General features: G+C 53.6%; 1 protein-coding gene across 2 annotated transcripts; it reads right to left on the bottom strand.

The window, feature by feature from the left end:
- Window positions 1–6,148: 6,148 nt before the first annotated feature.
- Window positions 6,149–16,296, bottom strand: SERPINH1 (serpin family H member 1). Of its 2 annotated transcripts, none has more exons than XM_038761879.1 (5): window positions 16,192–16,296; window positions 8,545–9,218; window positions 8,357–8,455; window positions 6,854–7,086; window positions 6,149–6,461 (listed from the first exon to the last, which is right to left on the bottom strand). In XM_038761879.1, exons 2-5 carry the CDS (start codon window positions 9,188–9,190, stop codon window positions 6,159–6,161), a joined length of 1,281 nt encoding a protein of 426 aa, XP_038617807.1. In that variant the 5' UTR covers window positions 9,191–9,218; window positions 16,192–16,296; the 3' UTR covers window positions 6,149–6,158. The 2 variants fall into 2 exon arrangements, with proteins under 2 accessions (XP_038617807.1, XP_038617808.1); XM_038761880.1 differs by lacking the exon at window positions 16,192–16,296 and adding an exon at window positions 14,149–14,193.
- Between the last annotated feature and the right edge of the window lie 259 nt (window positions 16,297–16,555).

Genomic DNA, 16,555 nt, shown 5'->3' on the forward strand with positions numbered 1-16,555 from the left:
GAGGACTAATTCTCTGGAGAAGACACTAATGCTAGGAAAAGTCATTCATTCATTCATTCAGTCGTATTTATTGAGCGCTTACTATGTGCAAAGCACTGTTCTAAGCGCTGGGGGGATACAAGGTGATCAGGTTGTCCCACATGGGGCTCACAGTCTTCATCCCCATTTTACAGATGAGGTCACTGAGGCTCAGAGAAGTGAAGTGACTTGCCCAAGGTCACACAGCAGACATGTGGCGGAGCCGGGATTCGAACCCATGACCTCTGACTCCAAAGTCCGTGCTCTTCCCACTGAGCCCCACTGCTTCTCCAGGGAAAACGAGGAAGAGGCAGACCAGCAGCTAGATGAATAGAGACCATAACAACGGTAACAGAAGAAGCATTAGAAAGGTTGTGGATTATGGCAGAGGACAGGACATTCTGGAGGAAGTATGACAGTGGAGTCACTATGAATCAGAAACGACTCGACGGCACATAATAATAATAATTAATTATTATATTATAATTATTATATTATAATATATTATATTATATATAATATAATACAATATAATGAATGATTATTAATAATAATTAATATATTATATTATGTATAATTATAATATGATATATAATTATGTTATATTATTATATTATATTATTATAATGATAATAATAATGGACATAAGTGCTGTGGGACTGAGGGAGGGATGAATCAAGGGAGCAAATCCAAGTGCAAGGGTGACGCAGATGGAAGTGAGAGAAGAGGAACTGAGGGAAGGCCTCTTGGAGGAGGTGTGCTTTCAAGAAGGTTTTGAAGGTGGGGAGAGTGTCGAATATGAAGATGGAGGGCATTCCAGGCTAGAGGCAGGATGTGGGCGATATGTCAGCAACGGGACGGAGGTACAGTAAGTAGGTTGGCTTTAGAGGAGTGAAGTGTGCGACCCAGGTTGTAGTAGTAGAGTAGTGAGATGAGGTAGGAGGGGGGCAAGATGTCGGGGGAATGGGTGTGGAAGGTGAGTTTCATCTGCACAGTGCAGTTCTGGGGCCTGAGGTCCGTGCCACACTATCTAGTTTACTCCCTCCTCCAAGGGGCCCTCCCCGGAGATGGAGCAGGGGAACAGCTGAGACTGATCAGCTGGAGTCCAGATTCGGTCCACCTGGGCCAGGAGCCCCAGAGACCACCTCCTCGAGCTGACTGGAGTGCTGAACAAAGGCAGATCCTGTGATTGGTGGAAGCAGCCGCCCCCACCTCTCTCCCCCCTATATATGCTCGATTTCCGAGGTACTTAGTTCATTTTCCCTTCAGTGTAGGAGTCTATGATTGTGGGACAGAGTAGGGCTGTAACCATGGTACTGTGGGCTCACTGTTGGGAAAGGACTGTCTCTATATGTTGCCAACTTGTACTTCCCAAGCTCTTAGTACAGTGCTCTGCACACAGTAAGTGCTCAATAAATATGATTGATTGATTGATGGTAGAAGTCCTCGATTTAAGGTCTTTCCAGCCTGAGAGCTGGGGGGAGCTGTGCTAGTTAGAACCTGATAGTTGTAGGGAACAATGAGTTTGCCCCACCACTGGAATCAGAGGGTGGCATTAGCTCTGGAACTTAATAACTGTGGTATCTAAGTGATTATTATGTGCCAGGCACTGTTCTAAATGCTGGGCACTTGTCCCATCTCCTTCACAGCTAGACCTCAGGGGCAGGGGCCCGGCTTGTCTATACCTAGGTCTGAAGTCTGAGCCTCTCTTTCCAGATAGGTAATGTGGGGAGGGGAAGATGGCTGGGTCAGGGTTCTGACATGATGGAAGGAAAACCTCCCCTGACCGAGGTTCAGAATCAACACTTCTGGTCCCCACTATGGCCCAGGAACCTGGTGAGAAAGACCCCACAGACACCCCAAAAGTCCAGCCTAGTTTTTGAGGAGCTCCCATCCTAGCGGGGAGCAAGGACATATACTGACCAAGGTCCCTCAGTTAAAAGGGCTTACAGAGAAATCATGATCCCAGGGGATAAATCAGTCACTGGGCAAACAGATCAAGACACAAGGGATGGTGAGGTTGAGAAGGTCCAGGGGTGGGGGGTCCATCAGGGAAGACTTCCCAGTGGGGGTAACTTTTCAGGAGGCTGAAAATGGGGAGGAAGTTCTAAAATAGGGGAGCAGCCTGAATGAAGGGTTGGATGCAGGGGAATTAAGATTGAGGCACAGTTATATAAGGTGAACTTGGGAGGCTCTAAAGGTGCCAGCTGGGCTGTAGTAGTTGGAAAGAGTAAGGTAGGAGGGGCAGATGGGGAACCTTGAAACTGATGGTCAGGAGTCCCTGCTCAAAATGGAGAGAGAAGGGCATTGAGTGGGTATTGAAGAGTGAAAAGACAGGTTCTGAATAGTGCTTGGTGCATAGTAAGGTCTTAATAACTATTGTTATCCTTGATATGATGCAGGCTTTAAAGGCAATGAATTGATGGTGGGATTTATTGAGCACTTACTGTGTGCAGAGCATTGTACAAAGCATTTGGGGGGGAGGGTGTACATTATAATACTGTTGGTAAACAGGTTCCCTTCCCAAAAGGAGTTTATAGTCTAGAAGGTAAGACAAATATTAAAATAAAGCAGAATATAAAAGTGCTTTGGGCAGGCTAGACTAACAGGCTGTGCAGAGAGCTGAACTGGATGGCTTGCCACACGAAGGGTCGCTAAGCCCTTGGGCAAAAATAATTAAGTAGAAAACGCAGTCCTGCCCTCAAGGAGGTGATAATCTAATGAGGGAAACAAGCAGTCAAGAGTTTTTCACAGGGTAGATGGAGGAGACAGGCTAGATTGTCACTAATAAGCTCCTCACTAAATCCTTGAGGGCAGATTCATTTATCTAAACTCCAGCGTATTGTTCTCTCCCAAGCGCTTAGCACCGTGTTTGAGAGACGGTGATTTAGAGACAACCCTACAGCCGCTGAGAGCGGGAGTGTGGAAGGACAAGTAGACAAAAGGCTAAGTAGACATCAGGCAAGAATGGTATTTGTAAAGCACTTACTACGTGCAAAGCACTGTTCTAAGCGCTGGGGAGGATACAAGGTGATCAGGTTGTCCCACATGGGGCTCACAATCTTAATCCCCATTTTACAGATGAGGTAACTGAGGCACAGAGAAGTCAAGTGACTTGTCCAAGGTCACCCAGCCGACAAGTGGCAGAGCCGGGATTTGAACCCATGACCTCTGACTCCCAAGCCCGTGCTCTTTCCACTGAGCCACGCTGAATCAGAACTAATGGAGAGGGAATCGCTGTGAGTCCGAAATGGCAGTTGGTAAGAGGGCGGGGGTGACCTGGGGAGATCAGAGACCGCTAAGGGGAGGCCTCTGAAGCCGCTGGGATTCCAGGAGGGTTTTGAAGATGGAGAGAGCCTGGGGCGGCTGCGGGGGTAGCCCTGACCATAAACCAGCCCTGCAGTGTGTGAAAGTGATTTCAAAGCGGACACCTCTTTACGCCGACCCAACCTCCCACTGCTCCTGCTCTCTTGGCCGTCCGGACATGCTACACATCCCACCAAGGGGGCTGCGGTGGTGGTCTTAAATCCCCGGAGATTCTGGTAAGTAACTTTACTTTCACCACACGACCCTGGGAGTCAGAAAGTCATGGGTTCTAATCCCAGCTCTGCCACTTGTCAGCTGCGTGACCTGGAGCATGTCACTTTCCTTTTTTGTGCCTCAGTTACCTCATCTGGAAAATGGGGATTGAGACTGTAAGCCCCTTGTAGGACGGGGACTGTGTCCAAACCGATTTGCTTGTATCACAGATATCACAATTATTATTATTATTCTTTGGATCCCTTACCCCAGGAGCAATAACCCTCAACACTGCTCCAGGCCCCTCCCTGGAGCAGCCCAGAGGCTTTCATCAATCGATCGATCGTATTTATGGATGCTTACTGTGGGCAGAGAACTGTACTAAGTACTTGGGAGAGTAAAATACAATAGAGTTGTTAGACTCATTCCCCGCCCACAACGAGTTTACAGTCTAGAGGGGGCACTGGTCAAACATGACCTCACCTCTGTCTCTGCCTGGTGCGGCAGGGGGGCATGGGGGCATGGCCTCAGCCCTGACCCCTTCCTGGCTGGATGAGTTATGAGACCCTCCCCTCCAACTTCTTGCTGCCCCCTTATGCCTTGTTTCTACTCTCCCACTTTCTGGCCTTCAGCTTATGCCTTCTCCTACCTGGAACTCCTCCCCCCAGAACAATAATAATTATTATTATGGTATTTGTTAAGTGCTTACTATGTGCCAGGCACTGTTCTAAGCACTGAGGTGGATCCAAGCAAATCGATTTGAACACAGTCCCCATCCCGCATGGGGCTCAGTCTTAATCCTCAATTTACAGGTGAGGTCACTGAGGCACAGAGAAGTGAAGTGACTTGCTCAAGACCACACAGCAGGCAAGGGGTGGAGCAGGGATTAGAACCCATGGCCTTCTGACGTCCAGGCCTGTGCTTTAAACACTATGCCGTGTTGCTTCCCCAGAAAGAAAAAAATGAGGTCTCCTGGCCTCAAGTCCAAACCCATGCACCTGCATGGGGAGCTGCAGCAGATACCCATGTGTGGACATGGCTTTTTTTTATACATTTACCTTTATAGAATTTGTTAGTCACTTACTTTGTGCCAGGGACTGTACTTAGCACTGGGGTAGATACAAGCTATGCAGGTTGGACATAGTCCATATCCTACATGGGACTCACATTCCTAATCTCCATTTTGCAGATGCTGTAACTGAGGCACAGAAGTTAAATGACTTGCTCAAGGTTACCCAGCAGACACGTGTCAGAGACTAGTGCGGAAATGGAATTAGAACTCGGGTCCTTTAGGCTCCCAGGCCTATGCTCTATCCACTAGGCAACGCTGCTTCTCATGGTTTTTGCCTTGCCCCGCTGCTAGCAGGCCCCGTACCTCAACCTCTGTGCCCCCTGATCCCTGCGTTGGCTGTCCCAACCCGGCTCCAACACTCAGGTCAACCAGTGGCACTGTTTAAGTCCTCTGAGCAACCCTCAGTAGGATGTGTTGTATTCATTTTTCCCTGCTTCTGCTATTCCTAGGGGTGTATGTCTCCCTAGGATTGCCATGGGCACATGATCTGGGCCTGCTTATGTCCCTAGTTGGATTGAAGACTCCCTGAAGGCAGGCACTGGCTATTCTGCATCTAGCTAGTGATCCCAGGAACCCATAAATGTTGCCGGCTGTTTCTCTGGGAGTGTGAGGAGGAAGGAGGTCCCTGGGAAGAGGGGCAGGGCAGGGCTATGGGGGAGGAAAGAGGAAAGAGGGGCAGGAATTGTGCTGGTTGGGGAAGAGGGTCAGGAGGGAGGGAGGGATAGAGCTGTGCAGAAACTGAGGAAGTTGATTTTGGGTCATTCCAAAAGCCTGGTCCTAGATCCGTGGGAGATCTAACCTGGGTGTTGGGGGGTGTCTGGGCTTCAGGCCTACACTCTGCCCTAGCCTAGGACAGTCTGAGCCAGTGTCCTGATCTGTCCCCTAGCCCAAGTCTGACTTGTGGGCTTAACCACCATCTGATAGCAATAGCCTCACCCGGCTAGGGATGGGGATCATGGGGCCGCTCTCTTCAGGTGACCCATCCTGGAATACAAATTCTCACCAAGTTCACAGAAAAAAAGTTTTATTGCAAAAATTTTACCAACAGGAATGAGGGCCTCCCTCCTCCCCCCTCCCGCCCGTGGATGCAAGTGACGCGAGCCCCGGCCCCCCTCAGACCCGTAAGGGGAGTCAGTGCAGGTTTCCAGGGGTCCAGGCAGGAGCAGAGCCAGGGGTGGGGGGAACACTCCATGGCTGGCCCCTGGGGACAGGGTGCAGGGGCTGCAGATTCTTGGCTCCAGTCACACACCTTAGCTGAGGCCCCTGAAAGTGGGGGGTATGGGGATCCCCCCACCCCCTCACTGATCAGATAAGTCCAGGGCTCCGAACCAAGCCTCTTCAAAATGCCCTCCCCGCCCCCAACATCCTAGGGAATGGTGCTCAGCCCTTCCCGCAAACTTTGGTAAGTAACAGGTAGTGGAGAGAGAGTCTGGTCCCAGTGAAAACCCACCCTCCCCCCCAGCACCCATTAGTTCACATGTGCCATGCCACCCTCCCTTAGCACCCATGAGTTCTCATGCCCCCCCACCCCACCCCCAACCGATGGCCCCTACAGTTCATCTCGCATCTTGTCTCCCTTCGGGCGGACGAGGCGGCCGATGAAGAGGAGGGAGCCGCTCTGGCGGTCCTTGATGATAAAGATGAATGGATGGTCAGCGTAGAACAGCTTGGGATTGCGCAGCTCCTCACGCCCATAGATGTCGGCGTCGAAAGGGTTGCCCTCCGTGTCCCACTCAAACGCGGTGGCATGGAAGACGCTGGCCAGGTACAGGTCCTTCTTGCCCGAGATCTTGGACAGGTCAGCCTTGTTCTTGTCCACTGCCTCACTCAGCCCCAGGCCAGCCAAGTGTTTCTGAGAAGGTAGGGATGGAGAAGGGGGTGAGGCAGGTGACTTTACCCTGGTCTTGACCCTCCCTTCCCTCATCTACAATCCTGCCTCAAAGCCCTTCCCTCCCCACTCCCCTGCAAACCTCCCCACTAAGTCAGGGTTTGAACTGGGACTGCAAACCTGGCCCTGTGTTTACTGATCTTACAAACTTCCATGTTTTTGGCATGCGTGTGTGTATGCATGCATGTGGGTGGGTCATGTCTCTCCCCTGGCTGGCAGTCCCTCAAGGGCTGCGACCAAGCCTCCTCCTCCCCATGTCCCTTCCCAGTACCCAGCTCAGGCTGGGGGTCCCCAGGCAACCCTGTGAGGTCCTCATTTGTGGGCCCTTAAAGCCAGTCTCTCATCAGGACCCTCACCTGCAGGTCATGGGTCACCTCCACCACACCCTTGGGCAGGGAGATAGCCACGGCTTTCCTCTGCAGCTTGCCCTCCCAGGCCTGCAGCTGGTCCCGGCTCAGCAGCTTCTCCAGCCGGGCCAGGGGCTCCACGTGATGCGGCATGATGATGATGAGGCTGGACAGCTTGTGGGCCAACGGCATCTCCACGATCTGCAGCTTCTCTGCCTCGTCATCGTAGTAGTTGTATAGGCCTGGGGGCGGGACAGCAGATGGGGTGGGTGTGGAACCCCAGGACAGGGGACAGGATCCCAAGATGGGACAGAGCAGGACTCTGGGATGAGGTTGGGACCCCAGGCTGGGACAGGGCAGGACAGGGTGTTGTGAATTGTCGTTTACCAGGGTGAGGGGTCTGAGCCGGGTCACGGCCGTCACAGGGAAGGGGTGGAAGAGGTACAGGGGTGAGGGGTCCCTGCCAAATCACTAGCAGATGGTCCCAGAAAACAGTAAAGGCCAACCAACTTTAACTTTTCCCAGCCCCGGGTCTTCCTTCACAGCCTTGCTCCTCTGGCTCCAACAAATTACGGTATTTTAACAAAGACCATAAAAAAAAAAAGTCCAGATTTCCCCCCCTCCCTTAGTGGCCATCCCAGGCATGGCATCCCACCCCAACCCCTAATAATAATAATAATTTGTTTTGTTTTGTTGTCTGTCTCCCCCTTCTAGACTGTGAGCCTGTTGCTGGGCAGGGACCGTCTCTATATGTTGCCAACTTGTACTTCCCAAGCGCTTAGTACAGTGCTCTGCACACAGTAAGCGATCAATAAATACGATTGAATGAATATTTGTTAAGTGCTTACTATGTGCCAAGCACTGTTCTAAGCGCTGGGGTAGATACAAGGTAATCAGGTTGTCCCACGTGGGGCTCACAGTCTTCATCCCCATTTTACAGATGAGGTAACTGAGGCCCAGAGAAGTTAAGTGACTTGCCCAAGGTTACCCAGCTGACAAGTGGCAGAGCCGGGATTAGAACCCATTACTTCTGAATCCCAAGCCCGGGCTCTTTCCACTAAGCCACACTGCTTCATCAACACCCCTCCCTCTCGCCGTCTGTTGGTCTGGGGGCCAGCGGTGGCCCCGTTCTCTGAAAGAGACTCCACCCCAGAGGTGGCTGTGGCACATGGGACTGAGTCAGAAGTCATGGGTTCAAATCCCGGCTCCGCCACTTGTCAGCTGTGTGACTTTGGGCAAGTCACTTCACTTCTCTGGGCCTCAGTGACCTCCTCTGTAAAAATGGGGATGAAGACTGTGAGCCCCCCGTGGGACAATCTGATCACCTTGTAACCTCCCCAGCGCTTAGAACAGTGCATTGCACATAGTAAGCGCTTAATAAATGCCATCAGTATCCCACCTTGAGCCACAGTGTCCTTGGGGGGCATGCAGAGGAGAGAACCCTCACCCACCCCCCGTTTTCCCCCTCCCCTTCCCCTATAGTCCTGCCCTCCCCAACGCTCCCACCCCTACCTGTCCGGTGCATCATGGAGACGCCCACAGTGTAAGATCTGGTCACCATGAATCCTCGGTTATCGACCATCTTGTGGTGGAATTTCTCGTCCCAGTGTGCTGATGGTGTGGAGGGGCAGAGAGATCAGCGATGTGGCAGCCACGTGGCCCACCCCCGCCTCCCCACTTCTCTCCCCAGCGCCACTCACGCTTGAAGAACATGGCGTTGACGATGAGGGCCCCATCTGTCCTCTCCACATCCTTGGTGACCTCTGGTAGCTTCCCGCCGGTGGTCTGGGCCGCCCACTCGTTGATGGACTGCAGGGCGCTGCGTTTGTCACGGAAGCTGATCTTGGAGTGCTCCAGGCCGTAGTGTTGGCGGCTGCGGCGAACGAAGTCGTCGGCGAAGCTGACCGAGCTGGGGCCGTAGAGCCGGCTGCCCAGCTTCCAGGTCACGTTACGGGCAGTGGTGTTGCTCAGGGTCAGGAGCAGCTCGGACAGGCCGGCGTGCACGTCATCCTCATCCCGCAGGGCCCCCGCGCTCAGCACGGCCCGCGCCTGGGCCGCTGTGGCCGCCCGCCCGCCCAGAGACACCAGCCCAAGTGACGAGGCCGCGACCACGGGTGACAGCAGGATGTTCTCCACAGCTGTGTCCCCGGCCAGTGCCTGGTACAGGTCGAAGGCCAGTGCGGAGCTCCGCCCGGCCAGGGCCGTCGCCTGGGGGCTCAGCGGCCCACCCCCCGCCGCCGCCTTCGCCCCGCCCGCCGCCGCCGCCGCCCCAGGCTTCTTGACCTCAGCGGCGGTTGTGGCAACTGCCAGGAGGCAGAGAGCGGGGAGAAGCTTGGTCAGCCACATGGCACTGAGGGGTGGGGGCACCAGGTACCTGCAGAGGAGAGAAAACAGATCCATTGAGAACCTGGCCCGCACCTCAGTGTTCCCATCTGCAGAATGGGGCTGAGCCCTGGCCCCATTCAGCCACACCTGTGGTTCACGGGCCCAGGACAGGGGGGCCCTGCAGGACTGGCCATTTTGCAAACCAAAATACCACTTAGATTCCTTTCCAGGTGTTCAGACCCTTTTGATAAAGGTCTCCCCTGGCTCAGACAACCCCTGCCCTCTGCATCCCCCTCCTGCCAGACAGGGCCCCAGGACAGCAGGCACAAAGCCGGGTTAATGAGTCTCAGACTCTTTCACTGATTTAACAGTACAGACTCGCCAGTCTAGACCCTGGCAACCGCTTCCCCCATATCCCTGCCACAGACCAGTCAGTCAGTCAATCATATTTATTGAGCGTCTACTGTGTGCAGAGCACTGTACCAAGTGCTTGGGAAGTACAAGTTGGCAACATATAGAGATGGTCCCTACCCAACAGCGGGCCAGGGCTGATGGCCCAAAGGTCCAGCACAGTGGTCGGGGCTCAGATCCCAGCCCCAGTCAGCCAGGTTTTGCGATGACCACAAAGTCCGAGGCTTGAGTCACTGGCTTCCCCAGGGACATGAGAAACAGCCTGGCCTAGGCACTTCACTTCTCTGTGCCTCAGTTCCTTCACCTGTAAAATGGGGATTAAGAGAGTGAGCCCCATGTGAGACATGAGCAGTGTCCAACCTGATTGGTTTGTACCTACTGCAATCAATCAATCGTATTTATTGAGCGCTTACTGTGTGCAGAGCACTGTACTAAGCACTTGGGAAGTACAACAGTGCTTATTACAGTGGGTAACCTATAAGCACCTACCATTATATTAAAAAAGCCCCCACAAACTGCCCTCCACACACACTCAGCACACCCCTCAACAAGAGGTCAGCCAAGGTACATGCCCCATGTTGGGGGACGGGGGGGGGGGCACGCGAGGAAGAGAGGTCCCAAGGGAGGGGCTGGTTTTGAAGCAGATTCCAATCTGGCCCCCCCACTACCAGGAGAAACACAGCTCTCAGGGGAGAAGGGGCCCTCCAGCCACACCTGAGGAGAAAGTTTTGAATTTATTTATTCAATTCATTCAATCATAGTTATTGAGCTCTTACTGTGTGCAGAGCACTATACTAAGCGCTTGGAAAGTACAATTCGCCAACTGAGACAATCCCTACCCAACAACGGACTCACAGTCTAGAAGCCCGTTGAATCTTGAATCTTACTCTGCCCCTGTTTCTGAGAGAAGTGTCAGGGTACTTGTTGCCCTGCAGTCACCCAGCTGGGGAGGGGGAGGCAACCCCAGCGGGGAGAGGAGGGACTCAGCCTTGTGAACAAACTACTTCCCAGTCTGCCCTGGCTGGCTGGCAGTGTAGACCACCTGGGTAAGGATGCAAGGAGGGGAAGGTGCCCAATTAGAAAGAGCAAAGAACTGGAAAGCTGGAACTGGAGTGGCAGACTCCAGTCCCAGGTCTGCCACTGGCTTATTGGATGACCTTGGGCAAGTCACTTAGCCTCTCTGAGCCTCAGTTTCCTCACCTATTAAACCATCAATAGTATTTCAGGTCTTACAGTGTGCATAGAACACTGTCCTGACTAAGCACTTAAGGGAGAGTACAATAGTAAGTAAATATAATCTAGCTTCCCACCTCCCTGCCCTCAAAGAGTGTCAAATGCCGCCAAGACCAAGGAGTTGAGTCAGGTTTGGCAAGAAGATCATTGGTGACCTTGGAGAGAGCATTTTAGCGGAATGGAGGTGGGAAACTAGATTGTAGAGGGTGGAGGAGGGTGTTGGAGGACAGAAAGAGGAGTCAGTGGATGTATAAACCCATTCAGGGAGTTTGGTAGGAGGTAGATGGGGAGAGAGCTGAGTGGTGCAGTGGGATAGAGAGGGATGTTTAAAGATAGGAGACCCATGGACACATGTGAAAGCGAGAGAAGTAGTGTGGCCTTGTGGATGGAGCACAAAGCTTGAGAGTCAAAAGGACCTGGGTTTTAACACCAGCTCCGCCGCTTGTCTGCTGCTTGACCTTGAGCAAGTGACTTCGCTTCTCTGTGCCTCAGTTCCCTCATCTGTAAAATGGGGATTAAGACCATGAGACCTATGGGACAGCGACAGTGTCCAACCCGATTACCTTGTATCTACCCCAGAGCTTAGAACAGTGACTGGCACCTAGTAAGTGCTTAATAAATTCCATTATTTTTATTATTAAGGAAGAAAGCATCTGAGTGGCAGTCAGGGAAGACAGGAGGGTTGGTGCAACTGTTTTATAAAGTGTGGAGGGATGGGGTTGGAAACAGAGTTGGAAGGGGTGGCTTTCTAAAATAGGCTGGGAAGGATGGGCATGTGGATGGTGGGAGAGGTCAGAGGAGCTGGGGTGGTGAGATTTGGGAGAGCGCATGCCTGATGCCTTCAATTTTGCCTACAAAGTAGTTGGGGAGGTCATTAAAGGTGAGAGAAGGGGAGGTGGGGAGGAGTTCTTGGGGTCTGAGGGAGTTGCCAACTTGTACTTCCCAAGCGCTTAATACAGTGCTCTGCACAGTAAGCGCTCAATAAATATGATTGAATGAAGGAATGAATGAGTTAAAATCAGGAATATTCGGTGTGGGAAGTGGGGCTGGAAGTCAGTAAGGGAGGAAAGGGCAGAGTTATACCTGATGGGAAAGAATGTGTGAGGGCTGAGGTCAGCTTTATCTGTAAAATCGGGAGAAGACTCCTGTTTTCCCTCAGACTGTGGGCCCAGGTGGGACAGGGATGCATCTGCTCTGATTATCTACCCCAAAACTTAGCACAGTGCTTGATGCAGAGTGTAAGAGTTTCTCAGAAACTATTATCATTATTACTACTATTCAGGCAGGGTCCGCACGGGACTAATTTATGCTCTTGGACCTGAAACTTCAGCTGTGGCTTCTGGTCTGGCTGTGGAGAGGGGAGTGGGCACCGGGGGCATGGCAGAGATAGGAGGTGGCGGGAGCCCCGGATCTCCCGCCCTTCAGTGGTCTCTTAATTATGGTATTTGTCCAGCACTTGCTATGAACTTGAAAGGCTGTGAGCCCGTTGTTGGGCAGGGACCGTCTCTATATGTTGCCGACTTGTACTTCCCAATCGCTTAGTACAGTGCTCTGCACACGGTAAGCGTTCAATAAATACGACTGATTGATTGATTGATTCCCAAGTGCTTAGTACAGTGTTCTGCACACAGTAAGCGCTCAATAAATACGATTGAATGAAGGAATGAATGAATGAGATGGGGGAGGGAGGCGAGGTCTGAGATGGGGCATGTCCAGCTCAGAGAGTGTCAGCAAGACGGACAACACGTGCAGAAACAACAGCCATTCAGCTATCCAGCTCACAGCCCAGCTCAGGCAATCTATCATCATCATCATCATCATTCGTATTTATCGAGCGCTTACTATGTGCAGAGCACTGTACTAAGCGCTTGGGAAGTACAAATTGGCAACATATAGAGACAGTCCCTACCCAACAGTGGGCTCGCAGTCTAAAAGAGTGGGCTCACAGTCTAAAAGTGGAGGGTAGTGAGCGCTTACTGTGGGCAGAGCGTTAGGCAAAGTGCTCAGTCTGCCACAAGGACACGGTGCCCACCCTTCACATTTGCAAGCATCGGGCTTTTTTAGGCTCCAAGTGATATGTTGGCAACTGTCCCCCGTCGGAGTGCTGCCCACCCATCCACCCTCCACCCATCGGGGCCGGGTGACGTGGCAGGGACGGGCCTGAATCACTGCTGTCGCTCGCCAGGGGGCGCCCTTGCGCCTCGGAGGTCTCCGGCGAGGAAGGGTTGGGGGGCGGCTGGCCAAGATAATAATAAGAAGAATTATGGCATTTGTTAAGCCCTTACTATGTGCCAAGCACTGTTCTAAGCGCTGGGGTAGTTACAAGGTAATCTGGTTGTCCCACATAGGGCTCACAGTCTTCAACCCAATTTTACAGATGAGGGAACTGAGGCACAGAGCAGTTAAGTGACTTGCCCCAGGTCACACAGCAGACACGTGGCGGAGTTGGGATTAGAACCCACCAGACCCGTGGTCCTGCCACTACGCCACGCCTGCGGTACTTGTTAAGTGCTTATTGTGCATCAATCAATCAATCGTATTTATTGAGCGCTTACTGTGTGCAGAGCACTGTACTAAGCGCTTGGGAAGTACAAGTTGGCGACATGTAGAGACAGTCCCTACCCAACAGTGGGCTCACAGTCTAAAAGTGCACCAGGCGCTGTACTAGAGAAGCAGCGTGGCTCAGTGGAAAGAGTCCGGGCTTTGGAGTCAGAGGTCATGGGTTCAAATGCCGGCTCCGCCAATTGTCAGCTGTGTGACTTTGGGCAAGTCACTTCTCTGGGCCTCAGTTACCTCATCTGTAAAATGGGGATTAAGACTGTGAGCCCCCTGTGGGACAACCCGATCACCTTGTAACCTCCCCAGTGCTTAGAACAGTGCTTTGCACATAGTAAGCTCTTAATAAATGTCATCGTTATTATTATACTGAACGCTGGGGTGGATACAAGCAAATTGGGTTGGATACAGTCCCTGTCCCACGTGGGGCTCACAATCCCCATTTTACAGATGAGGTAACTGAGACACAGAGGAGTGAAGGGACTTGCCTAAGGTCCCATAAAAGACAATTGATGGAGGCAGGATTAGAACCCATGACCATAAGGTGGAGGGGGAGCCGGGAGCGGGTAGAAAACAGAGCAAAGGAGGCTGGGACCCCTGGAAAAGTCAGAGCAGGGAGAGGGTACCCCCAGATCCCTCCGACCTCCACCGCGGAGGCTCTGTTTCTGTCCTCCCTCCCTGCCAGCCCCCAAACCGAGGCAGGAGGGGTGGGGAAGGGGCACCGGGGGAGGTGGCGGGGAGGGGGCCAGGCTTTCATTCGAGCCCTTTGAGGCCGGTACCTTGCCACTGTCTCATGGGGCGGCCCAGGGCTGCCGTTTTCACTCTGAAAGAAACAGACAATTGAGGTAGTTTTCCTGGGGGGCGGGGGGGCGCCCTCAGTTTAGAAACCGGGGGTCGTGGGATGGTGGGGGGGGCCGGGGGCACAGAGAAGCAGCGTGGCTTAGTGTCAAGAGCACGGGCTTGGGAGTCAGAGATCGTGGGTTCTAACCCCTCCTCCGCCACTTGAAAGCTGTGTGACTGTGGGCAAGTCACTTCACTTCTCTGTGCCTCAGTTACCTCATCTGTAAAATGGGGATCAAGACTGGGAGCCCCACGTGGGACAACCTAACTTGTATATACCCCACCGCTTGGAACAGTGCTTTGCACATAGTAAGCGCTTAACAAAAACCATCATCATTATTATTATCAGGATTATTCCCGGCTTCAACAGGCCTCGCCGTCCAGGGCTTAGTCACTTGAGGAGAGGGCGGGGGCTGGCACAGGGCCAGGGGCCTGGATCGACCAGAAGGGCCTGGGGGTGGTCTGCGGTCTGCTCCCCACCCCCTCCTCGGCCCAGCCCAGATGGAACATATCTCCGGGGGCCAGTGGGGGTTGGGAAGGCCGGGAGGGTCCCAGGACTCGGATGGAAACTGGGAGATTCCTCCGGGGGTAGGGTCTACCGGCCTCTACACTCCTCCCTCCCCCGGCTCCTTCCTGACCTCAAAGATGGGGGGGGGGGGCGGGGGGGCAGAGCACCAGCTGAGGTCATTGCACGTCCACATCCGCTGCTGCAAAAGCCACTTGGCTGCTCTGTGAGCTGGGGCAAGTCACCCAACCTCTCTGGGCCTCAGTTTCCTCACCTACAGCTCCCCCTTCTTAACGAATACCATTATTGTTACAGTTATTATCATCATTCCCGTTCTCCCTCCTGCTTAGACTGGGAACCCGGCGTGGGCCACAACCTATTACCGGCCCTCCCCCACTGTCCCGAGGTCTGGAGATGCTCCCTGACCCTCCGCCCCCCCATCCCTGCACTCCTCCCCTGCCCCTCGGGATATTTCTCTCTCACGCACACTCGCAGGCGCGGTCCCGGTTGTGGGTGGGTGGCTGGTTTCACAGTCCTTTTAGACAGTGAGCCCACTGTTGGGTAGGGACTGTCTCTATATGTTGCCAATTTGTACTTCCCAAGCGCTTAGTACAGTGCTCTGCACACAGTAAGCGCTCAATAAATACGATTGATGATGATGATGATGGTTTCGGGGGAGGTGAATCTCTAAAGGCACTTAACTTCTCTGAGCCTCAGTTACCTCATCTGTAAAATGGGGATTAAGACTGTGAACCCCACATGGGACAACCTGATCACTTTGTATCCCCCCCAGCGCTTAGAACAGTGCTTTGCACATAGTAAGCGCTTAACAAATGCCAATATTATTATTATTATTATTATTAACGGGCCGCGGGCAATCGGGACCGGTCCGGGTGGGGCCGAGCGGCCTTCGTCCCGCGGTGGGCACCCGCCCCACCGCCAGCTGCCAACATCTGCCCAGCTGCGGCCCTGCCCCTGCCAGGAATGCATCGCCCGGGGCGGCCCCGGGCACCGCGGCTCTGCCCATGCCCCGAAACCCCCCTTTTTAGACTGTGAGCCCACTGTTGGGTAGGACTGTCTCTATATGTTGCCAGCTTGTACTTCCCAAGCGCTTAGGACAGTGTTCTGCACACAGTAAGCGCTCAATAAATACGATTGATGATGATGATGATGATGATGATCCAGGGCCCCCTCTCTATCTGCCACCCCTTCTTTCCAGACTACCCCACTGCCCCTCCCCAGGCCTGCAGACCCCCGGCCCTGCCCCAGCCCAGATATCCGTTTCCCGGCCCGGGCGTCGTCCTCCCGCCCATCCAACCCAGCCAGGCCCGGACCGGCTGAAAACTTTCCCTACCCAAAAAAGTTCCGTTTCTGAAAGTTGCGGGAGGAAGGGGAAACGTAGAGGAGTGCCACCCTCCTGCCAACCCCCTCCCCCCAGCCCACTTTTCGGATTCGTCCCCCCCGGCTGCCCCCTCACCTGAACTGGGGCCGGGGCTGGGGGGCTCTGCCTTGGGTGAGGTTGCCGGTTGTGGTGGGCGATCCTTGCCGGCCGCCGGGCTATATAAATCTCGGCGAGAAACTTCTGGAAAGTCGGTCGGGCCCAGAGGATGCAAATAGAGTGGGCGGGTCCCGCCCCCTGCCCAGCCCCAGCCCCAGCCCCAGCCCCTGCCCAAGTCTCGGCGTGTCGCATGGTACCCCCCTCCCCTGCCCCCAGCCCGGTCTCCTGGGTCCTATCGCCCGGTCCTTCCCCTGGCCGGGAGAGCCCCCGAGGCACAGGAGATGGGCCGAGGGTCCGGGCAGTCAGGGCCACTTCCCGGCCAGTGAGGACTGGACCGCAATAA

The sequence above is a fragment of the Tachyglossus aculeatus genome, chromosome 20 (assembly GCF_015852505.1).
Source record: "Tachyglossus aculeatus isolate mTacAcu1 chromosome 20, mTacAcu1.pri, whole genome shotgun sequence".
NCBI classification, from domain to species: Eukaryota; Metazoa; Chordata; class Mammalia; order Monotremata; family Tachyglossidae; genus Tachyglossus; species Tachyglossus aculeatus.